This window comes from Schistocerca serialis, chromosome 4 (genome assembly GCF_023864345.2).
Source record: "Schistocerca serialis cubense isolate TAMUIC-IGC-003099 chromosome 4, iqSchSeri2.2, whole genome shotgun sequence".
Classification (NCBI taxonomy): domain Eukaryota; kingdom Metazoa; phylum Arthropoda; class Insecta; order Orthoptera; family Acrididae; genus Schistocerca; species Schistocerca serialis.
In genome coordinates, this window is record NC_064641.1 from 188,497,292 (window position 1) to 188,511,159 (window position 13,868).

At 39.0% G+C, this 13,868-nt stretch overlaps 1 protein-coding gene across 5 annotated transcripts in view; it reads right to left on the reverse strand.

The window, feature by feature from the left end:
• The window catches only part of LOC126475247 (inositol polyphosphate-5-phosphatase A), a 327,646-nt gene that overhangs the window by 235,349 nt on the left and 78,429 nt on the right, over nt 1-13,868 (reverse strand). For 4 of the 5 annotated variants that reach the window (XM_050102946.1, XM_050102949.1, XM_050102943.1 and 1 more), the window contains 2 exons: nt 6,295-6,336; nt 857-957 (listed from right to left, as the gene is read on the reverse strand). In XM_050102946.1, coding sequence (XP_049958903.1) covers nt 857-957; nt 6,295-6,336 — 143 coding nt within the window. The remainder of the gene's footprint in view (nt 1-856; nt 958-6,294; nt 6,337-13,868) is intronic. The other variant, XM_050102944.1, reaches the window with a different exon arrangement.

Here is a 13,868-nt window from a genome sequence, read left to right on the forward strand (position 1 = left end):
ATCCTCCCACCACCATCCAATCCAGTCTGGTCATATGCATCACCTATCCCATTAGAGGCAGGGTTACAAACGAAACCAGTCTTGTGATCTACAAGCTAAGCTTCAAGCACGGTACTGCATTCTACATGGGCATGACAATCGACAAGCTGTCTGTCGACATGAATGGCCACCAACAAACTGACCAAGACACAGCTAGACCATCCAGTTGCTGAGTACACTGCCCAAAACTATGTTCTCCATTTTAATGACTGCTTCACAGCCTGTGCCATCTGTATCCTTCCTACCAACATCAGCTTTTCTGAACTGCTCAGATAGGAAGTCTCCCCACAGTATATCCTGTGTGTCTGAGACCCTCCTGGTCTCAACTTTCATTAGTCATTGTCCTACACCCGCCTATCCCCGTCCCTGTTCACACTCCAGCACTACACAGCCCTCTATTCCACTTATGCACCCAGAGCCTTTACTTCTCTGTATGTTCCCACAAGCAGCACTTCACCGTCCCCCACCCTTCCCCTTCCCATCCCAGCCTCCTACTTACCTTTACCACCCAGAATGCTTCTCCCATCTCTTGCACTCCTGTTTGCAGTCTGGCCTTGGCAGCCAGATACTGTGTGTGTGGGAGCAGGGGGGGGGGGGGGGGGGCATGTGTGCATGTTGTCTAATTCCAATGAAGGCCTTTTTGGGCGAAAGCTTGATTGTTTGACAGTCTTTTGGTTGTGCCTACCTGCAACTCCATCTCTGGTATATGGATGTTGTAAGCAATCCTTTTCATAATACTGCATTATTCAGTCCTGGATTTTCCATTGTTTGAACTATTAATTACGATTTATTAATTTTATTCTAAATAGATACCTACCTCACGAAGTATTCAACATGTTTCATGCTACGTTCATAATTTTTTCCACCAACTTCCTGACAATGTAATGCAATGAATTTTGGATCTAGTCGACTTACTGTCTGTAAATTGAAGAAAACCAGTACACATGAAATTAACAATCCTTTGAGAGAATCATATCCATTAATGCAATTGAAAAAGTAAATACATTCATGTTTGCACAAAACTGTAATACAGCTGACATTTAAGCAGTGAAAAGCAAATCCATTTAGATAATTAAATGATATTGACAATCAGAACAAATAATTAAAACAGAATAAAGTTAAAAAACCAAGATTTGAAATTTTATGTGAAATATTCAAGTTACTGAATTTCTAAATTCAATGACATGTCGTGTCAGGAAGTGACACATAAACAGATAATAATAAGTATTGCTTTGAGAGTTGTTGATTATATTTAGGATACCCAAGGAACTCAACGGCATGGTTATAAGTTACTTTACCTAAATAACCAATGAGCCAACAGAAAAATTTTACCAATACCACAGTCGGGTCAAGAGCTGTGACTGTCGCAAGAACTGTGTTACAGAGAAAAATTAACTCAGACCACCAATACAAGTAGTTGCAGAATATGCACATGTAAAGGTACAAGCATCGAGAGGAAGTGCACAGCTGTATGTCCCACCGGGACAAGAGCTGAGATGGAAGATGTACACCATGACTGGCACACTAATATCTGTTATTCTAGCAGCACAAAATAATATAGTTCCATTTAGAAAATGTTGATGGCCGTCTCTCGGTGATAAATAAAGCTGCAAGCACAACTGTGTTTCATGAAGCCCAGGTAACTGTTCACCTAGGTGAAAACATATCAAAAATGTCTTTAATGGGTGAAAAGTAATTTAAGGCGAAAAAATTAGGTATCTCACTCAGTAAACTGGACTAAAGGGGATACTTTCAATGGGGCAGACTGTGAGATGGGTGGGCAAGAAAATGTGAGGGAAAAAGACCTCCCAATGCATGTCTTAGTGTAACTGCAGCTGTTCTCACTGTTTTCAAATTATTAAGAAGGAGATGAATGTTGGGGTTGTAGAAAAAAGTGTCCTGTATAGGGATGTTATGGACTTAAATAAATCTTAAGCACACAATAAAACGGTTTTTGGCTGAACTGTTTAAGGGTAGAATAACTACTTCTACAAGGAGAGTATCAGGACGACTCAAAGCAGAAATCTACAGTCCCAAGACTGACTCTACTGTGGTGCACAGGGCCTAGTAGTCCTCAACCATTGTTGCCAACTCATGAGCGACACACCCATGGTCCAACTGGTTAAAATAAATGACTGGTAAAATTTTACTAGAACTTTCTGATCTGGTCCCCAAGAGCTATTTTCAAGGAAGTACAGTTTAATTTCTGCATAGGCAGGACTTTATCTGCTTTATGAGGAGTAACCCCGAATTATGGGCCCATACCCACATTTACCAAACAGCTGTTTGAAGATGAGACACTGTTGATTGTAGAGACATAGAACAACAATACGTTCAGTCCCACAACAATGACAATTCTGTTTCTAGCAAATGTGAAGGCAGGAGCACTCAAGATCAAACCCTATGCAACTCTCTTTTACTGAAAATGTTGATTGCTAAGAGCTGTACCAACTCTACCTCTGAAATATCTCTGGAGTAAGAAATTTTTATTAAAAGTTGATAGATTGCCTCAGAAGAACCATCCGTTTAATGCAACTAAGATACATGTAACTTTCAGGAAAGACCTCTACACCAGGTGTAGAAGGGGGGGATGTCTTCCTGAAACCATACCAATTTTGAAAGGTGGTTGGTTATGGATCTAAATTTCAAAAACCACACTGAAAGAAAATCTCATTTCCACACAACAAACACTGTGTCAGACCATCCACTCCAGATATTTGCATAGCACAGCTGTTAAACTGTTTAGTCTGTAGCTGTCTATACTGTGAGGTTTTTACCATTTGTCAATTTGGTATAATGTCAAATCTTGTTAAATATCTTCAGAACTCTGTTAGTCACTAAGGTGGTGAAGTAATTTCACATTGCACAAGTGCAGTGTTGAATTCCCAGTTTCTGAAAGTGTGTTATAGGTCTATTTCTCAAATATTAAAAGACAGAATTACTTGGTTCTATTAAAATTCAGTGTTGGATAAAAACTGGTGTGAAAATGGTCTGATGCTAATATTTTGGCACAATGCCTCGCTAGTAATTTCATTATTTCGAAAGGATTAATATGGAGTATTCTTCGGTCTAAAACTCCACGTATTCCGGCTGGAAAATAATGTCCACTGATACATCGCAGCTTTGCCATACCTGGGCATCTGTTGTGTGTGTTCATTGAAGCAACACAGTCCTACTTCAACTGTTTCATGGAATTGTACTTATCATTTTATATAAAACTAGATTATAGACAGAGGGCTACATCATCTGACATTGTAATGCTCTCCCTCTGTTTCTGTTTGCCTCAGCTATTCCCATGGTGTAGGCCTGAAAGAAGTCCGGAAGAGCAATGGTCTGTATTACGCTTTGAGTGGCTAATGGTTCTGTATTATACACTGACTAGGTAATCACTTTGGTGATTCTTGCACCGATTCACCAATGTTTTTTCCTTGGGTTATCATGATATAGGCTTCAGAGGAGTGTTCTTCCCAACTGGCTTTTGGTAGAGACCATCTCAGTAGAGCATCCAGGGGGTCTCTAACATGGTATCGATAAAATGATTGGGTAATGACTGCTGGATTTGCCATTTGTGACAGTATGCCATTTGGACACCGAGTAATGTCATGCCCATGAACACACACTATTTCTGACATCTGTGGGAGTGCGGTCGCCAGTGTGCACTGGCAGAGCCAAGCCGTCAGACATCACATGCAAGAAGAGAGTTCACAGCTCAGCTTGCAGATGGCAACATTCATCATGTGCTTCTAAACAGCATTATGTTGATAGTGGTATTTATTGAGGTAGAAGAATACAAGGTGACTGAGTTTAGGTCAGCATGTGGTCTTCTGTATGTACTATGAAAAGATGCAACTGCCTAACGGCCAATTCAAAATTACATTCACAATTCTGTCAAAATTATGAAAAAAGAAAACAGCGAGTCAAACCCGAAATAAGGGACCAGGCTTTAATTAGCCAAAAAGGTGATAGAAGTAAGCAAAGACCTCAATACTGTTCAGAACCTAAGGAAAAGCCAGACTGACTAAGACTTAACAATGGGATCAGTCGAGTCAGAGAAGAGAGGAGGGGGGGAGGGGAGGAACTGCAACAATCAACAGTATGGATCTGCTGAAATTTCGTTTGTTGAGATCAAATACTACACAAAATTGTGTGTGTGTGTGTGTGTGTTAATTCCTAAGGGACCAAACTGCTGAGGTCATCCATCGGTCCCTAGACTTACATGCTACTAAAACTAACTTATGCTAAGAACAACACACCCACCCATGCCCAAGGGAGAACTCTAACCTCCAGCAGGATGTGCCGCGCAATCAGTGACATGGCGCCTCTAACCGCGCGGCCACTCCACGTGGCTCAATGGTATTCCATAACGTTTGGGTTGCAGCCAGATAGCATCTACTATTGCCGTACTATTTTGGCTGAAAACCAAGCAGCCATCTTCAGGTGAGTGAATAAGACTGAATGGTTGTCAGCCAAAGTATAATGAGGAGATGTTGACATTAATTAGTTGCAAGGTTGTAACTCACCAAATACTAATTACGCAGGGAAAATGTCAAGAATCACATTACTGCAATTATGTTCTTAATAGAAACCTATATATCACACCAATGCCAATGAGAATGTACAGTTCTATAAAGAAACACTGGAAAATTATACAGAAGTCCTGACTCTCACAAATGTTAGATGTTTGCTTTGGAGCTGATACATACAAAAGTTACTAACGAAGAAAATGAATTTTTTGAATGAATCTGTGATCATAACAAATTTTTGCAGATACACTACGTGATCAAAAGTATCCGGACACCTGGTTGAAAATGACTTACAAGTTCGTGGTGCCCTTCACCGGTAATGCTAGAACTCAATATGGTGTTGGCCCACCCTTAGCCTTGACAACAGCTTCCACTCTCCCAGGCATATGTTCAATCAGGTGCTGGAAGGTTTCTTGGGGAATGACAGCACATTCTTCACGGAGTGCAGCACTGAGAAGAGGTATTGATGTCGGTCGGTGAGACCTGGTACAAAGCCGGCGTTCCAAAACACAAAGTTGTTCTATAGGACTCAGATCAGGACTCTGTGCAGGCCAGTCCATTACAAGGATGTTATTGTCATGTAACCACTCCGCCACAGGTCATGCATTATGAACAGGTGTTCGATCGTGTTGAAAGATGCAATCGCCATCCCTGAATTGCTTTTCAACAGTGGGAAGCAAGAAGGTGCTTAAAACACCAATGTGGGCCTTTGCTGTGATGGTGCAAGTGCCCTCCATGAAAAACATGACCACACCACAACACCACTGCCTCCAGATTTTACTGTTGGCACTAGACATTCTGGCAGATGACGTTCACCAGGCATTTGCCATACTCACACCCTGCCATCGGATCGCCACATTGTTTACTGTGATTCGTCACTCCACGCAACATTTCTCCATTGCTCAATCGTCCAATGTTTACGCTCTTTACACCAAGCGAGGTGTCATTTGGCATTTACCGGCGTGATGTGTGGCTTATGAGCAGCTGCTCAACCATGAAATCCAAGTCCTCTCATCTCCCGCCTAACTGTCATAGTACTCGCAGTGGATTCTGATGCAGTTTGGATTTCCTGTGTGATGGTCTGGATAGACGTCTGCCTATTACACATTACGACCCTCTTCAACTGTTGGTGGTCTCTCTCAGTCAACAGACGAGGTCGGCTTGTACGCTTTTGTGCTGTACGTGTCCCTTCACGTTTCCACTTCACTATCACATCAGAAATGGTGGACCTAGGGATGTTTGGCAGTGTGGAAATCTTTTGTACAGGAGTATGACACAAGTGACACCCAATCACCTGACCACATTCTAAGTCTGAGTTCTGTGGAGCATCCCATTCTGCTCTCTCTCACGATGTCTAATGACTACTAGGTCACTGATATGGAGTACCTGGCAGTAGGTGGCAGCACAATGCACCTAACATGAAAAAGTATGGTTTTGGGGGTGTCCAGATACTTTTTATCACATAGTGTATCTACAGCACCTGATTTATTATTTTTATTTATTACTTTACACATGTCTCAGCTACAACAAGGAGAAGAGATATAGAAGTGATGCAGTTTATTGCACAGGTGCACCCAATAGTTAAGAAACAGAAGTTACACAAAATATAAAAAGAAAAATCAAAAACTATTCTCATATAAAATATATTCACTAAGGCATTGTATCTACAATCATAAAATCTTACAAAAATACATCACTTATAATATACTTTCAAAACAAGTCATCTACTTACTGATAAAAATTCTTCAATCCAAATTTTGAGCATTACTGTTGGCTGAAAGAAAAGAGAAAAGATTCAGTCAATTATAAGCTCACAGTTAATACATAACTAACTGCTGTTTCTTTTCCTTCTTCTTTTGTAATTGACATTACGCAATTTGCTATAGGTTAAATCAACTATCTACCTCCAAACCATATTATGAAAAGGAAAGTTGCTTCTTACCATCTAGCAGAGGTGCTGAGTCACAGGTGGTCACAACAAAAAGATTGTCAGCTTTCGGACAGTAAGGCCTTTGTCAAAAAGCTACAGTGGCTTGGCTTCAGTTGGCCAAGACTGCAGTTGTGTGTGTGTGTGTGTGTGTGTGTGTGTGTGTGTGTCTTTATTTGTGACAGTCTTTTTGTTGTGACTAAGCATCTCCACTATATGGTGAGTAGCAACTTTCCTTTTCATAATACTGTTACATTCCACCCTGGATTTTCCATTGTTTGATTTTTACCTCCAAACTGTATTTTACAGAAACTGCCTTCCTTAGACTCAAATACATATTTAAGTACATTTATCTTACAAAATTAATTTGTATTTACTTAAATTGGAAGGAAAAATATTAAATTATAGAAAGACACAAGATTTAAGTCATATAAATATAAAGAGGATTAAGAAATCACTTTCATTGAAGCTTTCCAGTTTCCTACTAGTCAACTACTTACAGCTCCATACTCATCCTTTTAACTAAATCCTCCTCCCGGGGGGAAGGGGGGGGGGGGGGGGTCAGTGATACTGACAACCTGATAGCTGTGCCATAGTTGCAATCAGAGCAGAGAGGTATCTGTGGATAGGCTAGACTAACATGGTTCTAGAGAAGGGACAGCAGCCTTTTCTGTAGTTGCGGGGGCAACAGTCTGGATGATTTAACTAGCTTAATGGTGATGAAACCTCCTTGGGTAAAGTATTCCACATGTAAAATAATCAGCCATTTGGATCTCCAGGAAAGGACTACCCACAGATATCATCACCAGGAGGAACAAAACTGGTGTGTCAGTGCCGGGAATGTCAGACCCAGTAACTGGGTGGGTAGATTACGGAACTGAAAAAAGGAAATGGATAAATTCAAATAAGATATGGAGGGAATTAGTGAATTATTGTGGCAGTGAGAACAGGACTTCTGGTCAGGTCAGTATAGAGTTACCAACACAAAATGAAATACAAATAATGTAGGAATAGACCTAATCATGAATAAGGAAGTAGGAATGTGAATAAGCTACTACGAATACCATTGTGAACACATTATCATAGACAAAACACACAAAGTCAACACCCACTACAGTAGTACAAGATCATATGCCAATAGATCTGTAATGACAAAGAGAATGAACAAATTTATGATGAGATAAAGTACTTAGTCAGCTAGGAGAAGAAAATCTAATTGTGACTGGATATCAGTAGTAGGAGAGGGAAGAGAAGGAAAAATAGGAGGAGAATATGGACAGAGGGGGGAAGGAATGAAAGAGGACACCACCTGGTAGAATTTTGCAGAGAGCCTAAGTTAATCACTGTTTGCACTTGGTTTAAGAATTATGAAAGAAAATTGTATGTGGCAGAGACCTGGGGACAATACAAATTTAGCAACCAGATCTTGAAGTGTAATAAATTTCCGGGGGCAGATGCGAACTCTGGCCGTAACTGACTGATTATGAGCTACATATTGAAACTAAAGAGGTGGCAAAACGAGGTGGTTGATAGTTTTAGAGGAAGAGCAAGGCAACACTGCACTGAATTGGGTGAAATGAATAAAATACAAGATGGACTAGTGTTAGAGATGGAACAGTGAAGGCAGCAGAGAATCAGATAAGTAAGTAGACCAGGCCTAGTAGAAATCCCTAGATAACACAGGAGGCTCCAAATGTAACTGACAATAGGACAAAATATTAAAATGCAGCAAATGAAGCTAGTAAAAGAGAATACAAATGTCCCAGACAAATTGAACTGACAAAGCACAAATAGCTAAGAAGGAATAGTTAGAGGACACATGCAAGGATGTGGAAGCATGCATAACTATGAAAAACATAGATGCCGCATGTATGAAAATTAAATAGACCTTTGGAAAGAAGAGACACAGCTGTATGAAAATCAAGAGCTCAGGTGTAAGACCAGTACTAATCGAAGAAGGGAAGGAACATATATAAAGGACCTATATAAAGGAAACAAACTAAAGAAAAATGGTATAAAAAGAGAAGAGGAAGTAGGTGAAGATGCATTGGAAGATACAATACTGTGATAAGGGTTTTGACACAATAAATTAGTTGGATAGATCAAAAATCTACTCACTAAGTGGTGGTTAGATTAGATTAGATTAGATTAATACTAGTTCCATGGATCATGAATACGATATTTCGTAATGATGTGGAACGAGTCAAATTTTCCAATACATGACATAATTAGGTTAATTTAACAACATACTTAAGTTAATATAACAACTTTATTTTTTTGTGTTTTTTTATTTTTATTTTTTTATTTTTTTTAATATTTTTTTTCTTAATTTATATCTAAAAATTCCTCTATGGAGTAGAAGGAGTTGTCATTCAGAAATTCTTTTAATTTCTTCTTAAATACTTGTTGGTTATCTGTCAGACTTTTGATACTATTTGGTAAGTGACCAAAGACTTTAGCGCCAGTATAATTCACCCCTTTCTGTGCCAAAGTTAGATTTAATCTTGAATAGTGAAGATCGCCCTTTCTCCTAGTATTGTAGTTATGCACACTGCTATTACTTTTGAATTGGGTTTGGTTGTTAATAACAAATTTCATAAGAGAGTATATATACTGAGAAGCTACTGTGAATATCCCTAGATCCTTAAATAAATGTCTGCAGGATGATCTTGGGTGGACTCCAGCTATTATTCTGATTACACGCTTCTGTGCAATAAATACTTTATTCCTCAGTGATGAATTACCCCAAAATATGATGCCATATGAAAGCAATGAGTGAAAATAGGCGTAGTAAGCTAATTTACTAAGATGTTTATCACCAAAATTTGCAATGACCCTTATTGCATAAGTAGCTGAACTCAAACGCTTCAGCAGATCATCAATGTGTTTCTTCCAATTTAATCTCTCATCAATGGACATACCTAAAAATTTGGAATATTCTACCTTAGCTATATGCTTCTGATTAAGGTCTATATTTATTAATGGCGTCATACCATTCACTGTACGGAACTGTATGTACTGTGTCTTATCAAAATTCAGTGAGAGTCCGTTTACAAGGAACCACTTAGTAATTTTCTGAAAGACAGTATTGACAATTTCATCAGTTAATTCTTGTTTCTCAGGTGTGATTACTATACTTGTATCATCAGCAAAGAGAACTAACTTTGCCTCTTCATGAATATAGAATGGCAAGTCATTAATATATAATAAGAACAACAAAGGACCTAAGACTGACCCTTGTGGAACCCCATTCTTGATAGTTCCCCAGTTTGAGGAATGTGCTGATCTTTGCATGTTACGAGAACTACTTATTTCAACTTTCTGCACTCTTCCAGTTAGGTACGAATTAAACCATTTGTGCACTGTCCCACTCATGCCACAATACTTGAGCTTGTCTAGCAGAATTTCATGATTTACACAATCAAAAGCCTTTGAGAGATCACAAAAAATCCCAATGGGAGGTGTTCGGTTATTCAGATCATTCAAAATTTGACTGGTGAAAGCATATATGGCATTTTCTGTTGAAAAACCTTTCTGGAAACCAAACTGACATTTTGTTAGTACTTCATTTTTACAGATATGTGAAGCTACTCTTGAATACATTACTTTCTCAAAAATTTTGGATAAAGCTGTTAGAAGGGAGATTGGACGGTAATTGTTGACATCAGATCTATCCCCCTTTTTATGCAAAGGTATAACAATAGCATATTTCAGTCTATCAGGGAAAATGCCCTGTTCCAGAGAGCTATTACACAGGTGGCTGAGAATCTTACTTATCTGTTGAGAACAAGCTTTTAGTATTTTGCTGGAAATGCCATCAATTCCATGTGAGTTTTTGCTTTTAAGCAAGTTTATTATTTTCCTAATTTCAGAGGGAGAAGTGGGTGAGATTTCAATTGTATAAAATTGCATAGGTATGGCCTCTTCCATTAACAGCCTAGCATCTTCTAATGAACACCTGGATCCTACTATATCCACAACATTTAGAAAATGATTATTAAAAATATTTTCAACTTCTGACTTTTTGTTTGTAAAGTTTTCATTCAATTTGATGGTAATACTGTCTTCCTCTGCTCTTGGTTGAGCTGTTTCTCTTTTAATAATATTCCAAATTGTTTTAATTTTATTATCAGAGTTGCTGATTTCAGACATGATACACATACTCCTGGATTTTTTAATAACTTTTCTTAATATAACACAGTAGTTTTTATAATTTTTGATAGTATCTGGGTCACTACTCTTTCTTGCTGTCAGATACATTTCCCTTTTCCGGCTACAAGATATTTTTATACCCTTAGTAAGCCATGGTTTGTTACAAGGTTTCTTACGAGTATATTTAACTATTTTCTTGGGGAAGCAGTTTTCAAATGCATTTACAAAAATGTCATGAAATAAATTATATTTTAAATTGGCATCAGGTTCACGGTACACCTCATCCCAGTCTAACTGCTGTAGGCTTTCCCTGAAATTTGCAATTGTTAAATCGTTGACTGAACGTACTACTTTGGAGGACTGTTTAGTATTGCTGAATGGAGCTGAATGGAGCAGCAGAACACACACATCAAAGAAGGTTATAATCAGGCAAGCTTTTGGAGCCAGTAGCTCCTTCATGCAGAAGGGTGAAGGGGAAGAAAGAAGGGGGAAGGAAAAGGACTTGAGACGTCTAGGAAAAGGTGTAAATCTCAGGAAAGTCAACCAGAACCGCGGGCCAGGCTGCATTAGCAGGCTGCATTGGATGAGATTTTAAATCTAGTCCAATGCAGTCCATAACAATCAGTCTTTCCTTCTCATCCTGTCTGCTGGGTCTCCCCTGACCCACAGTTCTGGGTAACTTTCCTGAAATCTACCCCTTTTCCTAGACTTCCCAGTCCATTTCCTTCACACTTCTTCCTTCGCCTTCAAGCCTTCTGCCCAAGGAAGGAGCCACTGGCTCCAAAAACTTGCCTAATTATAACCTTCTTTATATACGTATTCTAATGCCACTTGGTGAATAAGACTTTTTAACCATACAATTAATTTATTGTGTGAAAAGAGTTTGATAGAGCACTGAAAAACCAAAGTGGTGACAAAACCCCTGGAATGAAAGATATTCCTTTAGAATTATTATGATCCTTTGAGGAACCAACCATGAAAAAAATATTTTGACTGGTGTGGAAGAAATATGAGGCAAGAAAAATACTCTCAGACTTCAAGAAGAACACAATACTTTGAATTCCAAAGAAGGCAGGTACTGACCAGTGCAAATATTAATGAGCCATCATTTTAACAAGTCACTGTTGCAAAATACTGACAAGTTATTTACAGAAGAATGAAAAAACTGGTACCATGAAAGGCAATACTGACCCTATAGCCCAGGAAACCTAAAAATTAGACAAATCGTAAATAATTGCTACAAAAGGTTTTATTGTTTTAATGGCTTTATTTGTGGCCCAATATGACTATCCTAGGTTATCCCCCCTTGGTGGAATTGTGGAAAAGTGGTGGGGGGGCAAAAATGTACCTGAAAAAGGGGTATTTTTTTGGTTTTGTAATTATATCTCATAAATGATTCACAATATTGAAAACACAGTGGAATGAAAAATTGTAGGGCATGAAATTCTGCATTGAATGAGACCATCTGCATATTTTTTGGGACACCCATTTCCATACTAGTGCTCTTAAAAATTTTCGTTTTATCTCTATTTTTTGCTAATATCATATAAACTAATCCATCTATCAATAAAGTGGTTCATACAAACGATATAGAGGAATAAATTCTGCGTTTGATGAGACCAAAACTGAAATGGACCACCCGTTTGAGTCTGTACGGCTAAGTTTGTACTTTCATTGCTATGCATGTAAGGTACTTCACATTTACAAATCTAGGTCCCTAGATCAGTTTTATGCAGACAACTCAAAAATAACATTATTATGAATAAAGATTGAAAAAATAAATAAAAAACTGTTCAAAGTCAGGAGTAAATTCTGTGACAAGAAATGTAAGGTCAACTTTGGCAATCCCTTACTAAACGGCAAAGCCTTTTTGCACCTTGTTATTCTGCCTTTGTGTATATGTTCTGCCTGGTAATCCAGTGTAATAGTGACAAAAGTGTATCTTTTGTAATTCCTAAGGTAATCGTCCAGAAAGTTACCTTCAAAAAATCAGAACCCTATATTTGAACAAATTTGGAGGCAAATATATTTATATAGGTCACCTCTGATTTTAATTTAAAATGCACCATTTGGAATAGCAGCTTTTGCTTTACTAGAATATTGTGCATAATGTAAGTGTGCAGTTACCAGGTGGCAGCATCCTGCATCTGCCCACTAGGCGACACAGTTTATTGCTCTTTAGTGGTGCCTGGCGCCACCCGCGGCAGAAGGACAGGTGTGGCCCAGGTAAAAGTTTTTTCTGGCCGGGTCTCACCAGTTCCCACCTTTCTTCTGGGATGGACGCACGCCAAATTATGCAGTTATTTACCCATAGAGAATGACACGCCACACAGCAATAAGTGCCGGTGTTTCATGCGACCGCACTCTTCGGTCAGGGCAAGGAGGAGGTGGTCAATCTACTGGTCAAAAATAAATGTCTTCTGGAAAATATCAAACCTTTCTTAGAGAATGACACCCAAGCTGAAGCTATTGTCGAAGCTGCCCTCCGATTTTTAAAAACCCTCTATGGAGGTACGGCAGGAGATACTTTAGACAAATTGCGATTTGACCTAGGCCCATTTCCCAAAGCAATTGTGAAATCCAGATTCACCCTAGCATCCCTACCACCAACGTCAGAAGCAGCTCACCAGCATTGCTTGAGGACCTACTTACAAGTACAAATTTGGATAAGAAACCAGATGGATCCGCTCCTCTGGGGGTGGCAGGCTTCAGAGTTTGGTCTTGGCCTGTTGCTACCTCCAAAGAACCAGCTCCACAGTCTCTTCTCTCAACATTTTCTTGTAAATGCAACAAGGGCTGTGCAGGTAGTTGTGGGTGTCGGAAGGCTGGTATTAAGTGCTCATTAATTTGTGTCAACTGCAAGGGAAGTCGTGCACTAACTCCCTCCTACCAAGTGAAACTGATGCACAAGATGTTGAAGAAGACCTGGACTGTATATATGAGATGACGAAAATTACTGACTTTGAGGAGCCGAGTGACGGGGCATCGGACTCGGAAAATACTGACTTTGAGGAGCCAAGTGGCGCAATGACAGTCAAATGTCAACGTATGTGAAATTTGTGTACATACCTACTTTTACCCTTTTCATCTCATACATTTATGTAAAATTTTGTAATTGCGAAATATAATAACCACTACTTAATTTCAAGGAGTGTCTCTTTCTTCCTGCCTCCTCCATATCAGTTGAATGGGTATCACTGTATTATATCGAGGGTTAAGAACGGACA